The following is a 5,000-nucleotide window of genomic DNA, read 5'->3' as shown; positions in this document are numbered from 1 at the left end:
TTGGATCGTCTGAGAATCAGGCTAATACTAGGTCTGTGGAACGGCATTTTCAATGATCAAGCTATTTTTAGACGAGTTCTTAAATAAGATTTCGCTTACACGAGTGACCATTCTCAATCCCATAGGTAATAATTTCTCATGCAAGACTTGTGATTAGCTGGAAAGGTCTGGTTTCGCGGGAAAATCATCTAAAAATAACTCGGCCTGTAAAAAAATATCTGTCAGGATATAAAATCTCCTCTCTAGGGGAGACCCAAGATTCCGTTTAAGCTTCTGGTGGGGAGGGGACTTATGGAAGTGTCCGTCGGAGGCAAATCCTTCCAGATGCCCAGGGACTTTCCCCTCGGGGCAATTTGGAATTTTTTTTACGTTGCCTTAAGCTAAATTTCAAGGGTTTTGAGAGCTCATAGATGGTTTTCACAATGACCTCATCAAATTCTAAAACCAAAACCGTAAGGGGTTTTAATTTTTATCTTTCGCAGGTTGAAGATGACCTACAGGTATAAATCTTTTTTCAAGTTTCGAGCTCCATGACGTCTTTCGTTTCGAAAATACGGCATTTTGCGTGACACCATGGTACAAAGTTATTTGGTTGAAAAAAATGTCTATGCCTATGAATCTCAGCAGTCTAAGCGTTTCAAGTACGTTTGGAGATGTGTTCATACACATGTATTTTATCTCATTAGCGAAAAGCAAGCGCTTTCATTGCTAAGTGAATTCCAGATGTTCGTGTGGATTTCTGGCCGCCATATCGGTGCACAACAGCGGTGCGCCAACATGGCGGCTCCATACAAAACTCTATAAAGTTGCGTGAAACGCTTCGACAAATAACTCAGAAACGGTTTACCGCACAGACCTGAGAATTGGTGAGGTGATTTATAAATGTGTCTGCTACGACATTCCAAGTTTTTGCCTTATTTCATGGAACGGTTTCGACTTTATTTTTTCGTTGCGTGACAGTGAAAACAACCTATTCTTAGTTGCTTAGAGCATAGTTAATCGAGGGACTGGTTATGAAACCTTAGAACTTTCAAAAACGAGAACAACGTTGTTGCAATCGATGTTGAATTGACCGTGATCCTGCACAATCTTTTGTTTTCGCTTCGCACGGGTTCGCAAAATAGCTGCGCATAATTTAATCGAAGGATTTGATTGGTTATCTTCTCGAAAAAAGGTGTGTTTTGTGCATGCAGAATCAAGGTCAAAATACGGTCAAAAACATGAAACAAAGGAACTTGTCCAGTTTCATAACCATCTCCATAGACCTTATTCTTAAATGGCGGTCACATTTATAGCTCTTTTGTACACGTGCAAATTACCCTACCAAGCCTCATTTTAGAGCAAGAATTCTTTTCAATTCACTGTTTCACTGTAGGGTATCGAGGCTTGGTAGGCTAATTTTCACTTCGACAAAAGAGTTATAAATTGACCGCCATTTATGAATAAGGTCTATGCATTAACTATGCTTAAAGCGAGTTTCAATCGAGTGTCGTAAAACCAAAACCAAAGTAATTACTTTGGCCAATCAAAAAGGACGGAAACAACCCAGTAAACTAATCAAAACTCGAAGTAATTACACGTAGCCGACACAAAGCGCTGGAAAATGTGCACGCGCAATTCGCTAATTACTCTTTTTACTTTTACTGCAAACACGCGTGCACGACAAAGAGTATAGCACATTTCCTCGCCCCATTCTTCTAGCGCGCTGGTGGCTCCGGCCTCCGGTTCGATTACCCAGAACAAAAGAGTCTGTTCCCAGGCTAGACGAATAGCAGCAAAATAAAACACAAAGTGGCCACAAAATAGTTCTGCTATTTTTCACAATAACGAGGTGTGAAAATAAAACATGTAACTAATCTCGTTCCCAGGGCTTTTCACCCAATCTCGGCGGTGAAAAGCCCTGGGAACGACGTTGAAACTACGAGATTCGAGAAGAATTGGTGATTTAAAGACACTCGTGATTTTTTTAAAGTTCTCAAAGTGGACGAACCATTGGTAACTTTTAAAACATCACTCGTTCCGATTTACTTCCCAAATGCACTCGAGACCGTGCAATATTATTATACTTCACTTTATCTTTGGAGGCTCCTATAACCGGTGCTCTTTGTGTTCTATTTTGTAGCTTTTTCTTGTTTGGAATCACTAATTCACGAGATCACGTCCTAAATTGAGACTTAAATGAAACGCACTAAGGCCCGTTTTAAACGTCGCATTTCACATGTGCCGAATCTAATGCAAATGAAAAAAATCGGTATCTGCTATTTTCGCCCATGTGCATCAGATTCGGCACATGTGAAATGCGACGTTTAAAACGGGCCTTAAACACTTAAATTAGTGAATCTAATGCTGGGGATGAGAGGGCAGGCTTTGGAAATTCTCTATACATGCTGTTGATGTAAATTAATGACTGAAATATACGAGCAAACAAAAACTAACTAGTTCGTACAACGTAGGTAAATGAATGCGATGTCCACAGTAAAGGGAAATAAGGTGTCATGATTGTGTATCATAATCCAGTGTTCAAAACCTAAATTTTGTTATCTGAAGTTGATATTGTTTGTCATTTTTAAAGTAGTGTAGTTTGTCCTTTAGTGTTGTTATCCAGCGATCCCACACTACGTACCTAGACTAGCTCGGCTATTTGCGTGTAGATTGGCCACCGTCTGACGAAGGGCTAACGCTCGAAACGTCTGCTTTTAGAATCTCTGTACGGTGGCCAATTTACATTATCAACTCCGTTGATAAAACCAAATTTTTGTATACTACTTCCCCACTAACGCAGCCCCACAGTTTCTTTAGAAACTACCCCCTTCATTATTTGAGTGTAGTGTGTGTATCTAAACCTATTTGTAGATTAATCATAACCATTACAATTCTTTCAAATTTGATTGGTGCATTAACTGCTTTATTTTTCACTAATTATTGTGAAGGGTTGAAATCGGACAGTGAAATCGGACAGTTGGCTGTAATCAGATACCTGAAATCGGACAGTTGCATCAGCCAATCACAGTAAGTGCACTCAGCTTTATCCACCAATCACAGAATTTATCACAATAACCATAGCAACAACCACTTATCCTACCAAACTGGGGATTTCCCAAAGTGGACGAATTTGTAACACAGTGAAAATGGATCGGAGTGCATTAACTTTGTTTTCTCGGAAATTGTAATGGTTATGATTAATTGGTAACAGGACTTCGTGCTCTATATACAGGACTCCTGCTATATATGCGGTGGTCCGATTTTGTAAATCACTCGTATGATTACAGACTGAATTGGACTCCACTCCGTTCTATTACCATAAAACAATATAAAACAATAAATTAAAAAACAACCAGGCCGGATCTGCTTGGTTCACGTTCTTGGTAGATGAGGAGTTCCAAACAAGCCGTCCTTTTACTATACTAAAAATGCTTTAAATGTAAAAATTAAATCAATTATAACCATTGCAATCTGTGGAATCAAGTATGCCAGGGGTTCTTTAATAAGACAAGTCGTTCACGATGGCAAGGAAATGAAATTTCCACTCGCCGTTCTATGGAACTAATTAAAACCAGAATGACAAATTTTTTGCGAGCGATAATTGACGAGCGTCACGCTGCGCATATGTGCGATTTTCTCGCGAACTTTTGTAAGTTTACCCCTTAATGCATTTCTATCTTTTAGCACATAATTGAAAACCAAATGAAGGCATAACATTGTAAATTAATTTGTCTGCACCAGTTTAAATTAAACTCAATCCTATTTGAGGAATATTTCACATCTAAGCCTAATTTTATCCCATCGGGAAGGTGCTAATTACTAAATTTGAAATTCGTCATTTAAATTTTATCTTTTTGTACCAAGAAGGGATCCACTGCAGTCCACGCTTTCATCTGGGAGTTTTATTTCAGAGTTTTAAGATGATACCTCTTTTGCTGTTCAACTAAATCGAATCGATGGGGTCGGTACTGGTATTTTTTTAGCAAATCCTCGATTGAAGACGAAGAAGGTGTACTTAAACACGATTTTTTGTTAGGATAAGCCACTTTAGCTTTCGGTGACGAAGTGTCAATTGCTGGCAGTGAGAGCAGTTGCTCTTCATTTGTCCACTTCGCTTCATCTAAACGTTTCTGTATCGCTTCATTCATTCGTTTGTCCTGACCACCATTCCCTGAATGGTTTCCTTGTTTTTCGAAGTCCGCATTGCGTTTCAAAAAATCCATATATTTTTTGCCGTCTTGACCATATCCGGCTTCGCTCTTTATTTTTAATATCCTTTTCTTTGCATCTCGTTTGTGCGTCATAATATTACAGCTGTGCACTACGTCCACATTTTGTTGCGCGTGGCAGTTATCGCCTTCAGTGGATTTTTCCTGTCGTACGATACAGTTTCCCGGCTTCGAAAACGGAGAACGAAACGGCTTTGATGCCTCAACAGCGCGGTTTGAACCGGTAGAACTAGTTTTCTTCGATACACTGCTTTTTCCCGAAGTCGTATACCGTACCTGCGTTGGTAATATTGCATCATTAAATACTGTCCGCTTTCCTTTGAAATTCTTTCTCGTGGAGCCATTTTCAAGTTGTTTGTAAAATGCATCCTTTCCGAAAGGTCCCTCGGCGTCCTGAGAGCTGCTTTTTGTGCCGTTACAATGATCAATGGATAAAAAAGCATGATTCTCCGTCAGCTCTAGACCAGGGCTTTCAAGTGCTGCACGATCCGTCTTGGCACGCAAACCATTGGAGAGTAAACTCTTTGTCTTTGTATTGGTAACATCGTTTGTAATACCACCAGCACTTACTGAAAGGCACGTACACGTACGCGCTAAAAAAGAGTTTGATTCAAAAATTCGTACTGTATTATTTGATTCTGCCTTAAACGTTTTTTTATCGTCTTGTGTTTTGTGTGCTGTTATTACTGCGGTGTCAAAGTTGTTTGGTTTGAAGGTCTGTGTTTTATTTGTCACAACTTGATCTTCTCCTTGCAATGTCGTCGTTCTCGGCTCAGAGGCTTCTTTAGT

General features: G+C 39.6%; 1 protein-coding gene across 1 annotated transcript in view; it reads right to left on the bottom strand.

Annotated features, from left to right (window-relative positions):
• Positions 1-3,454: 3,454 nt before the first annotated feature.
• Positions 3,455-5,000, bottom strand: part of LOC138057762 (uncharacterized) — a 3,487-nt gene continuing 1,941 nt past the window's right edge. The window contains exon 3 of the mRNA XM_068903696.1: positions 3,455-5,000. This exon is cut by the window's right edge and continues 217 nt beyond it. Coding sequence (XP_068759797.1) covers positions 3,885-5,000 — 1,116 coding nt within the window. The 3' untranslated portion in view covers positions 3,455-3,884.

Source organism: Montipora capricornis, chromosome 7, assembly GCF_036669925.1.
Source record: "Montipora capricornis isolate CH-2021 chromosome 7, ASM3666992v2, whole genome shotgun sequence".
Lineage (NCBI taxonomy): Eukaryota > Metazoa > Cnidaria > Anthozoa > Scleractinia > Acroporidae > Montipora > Montipora capricornis.
Note: the sequence above shows the minus strand (reverse complement) of the source record. Positions and strands in the feature narration are given on the sequence as shown.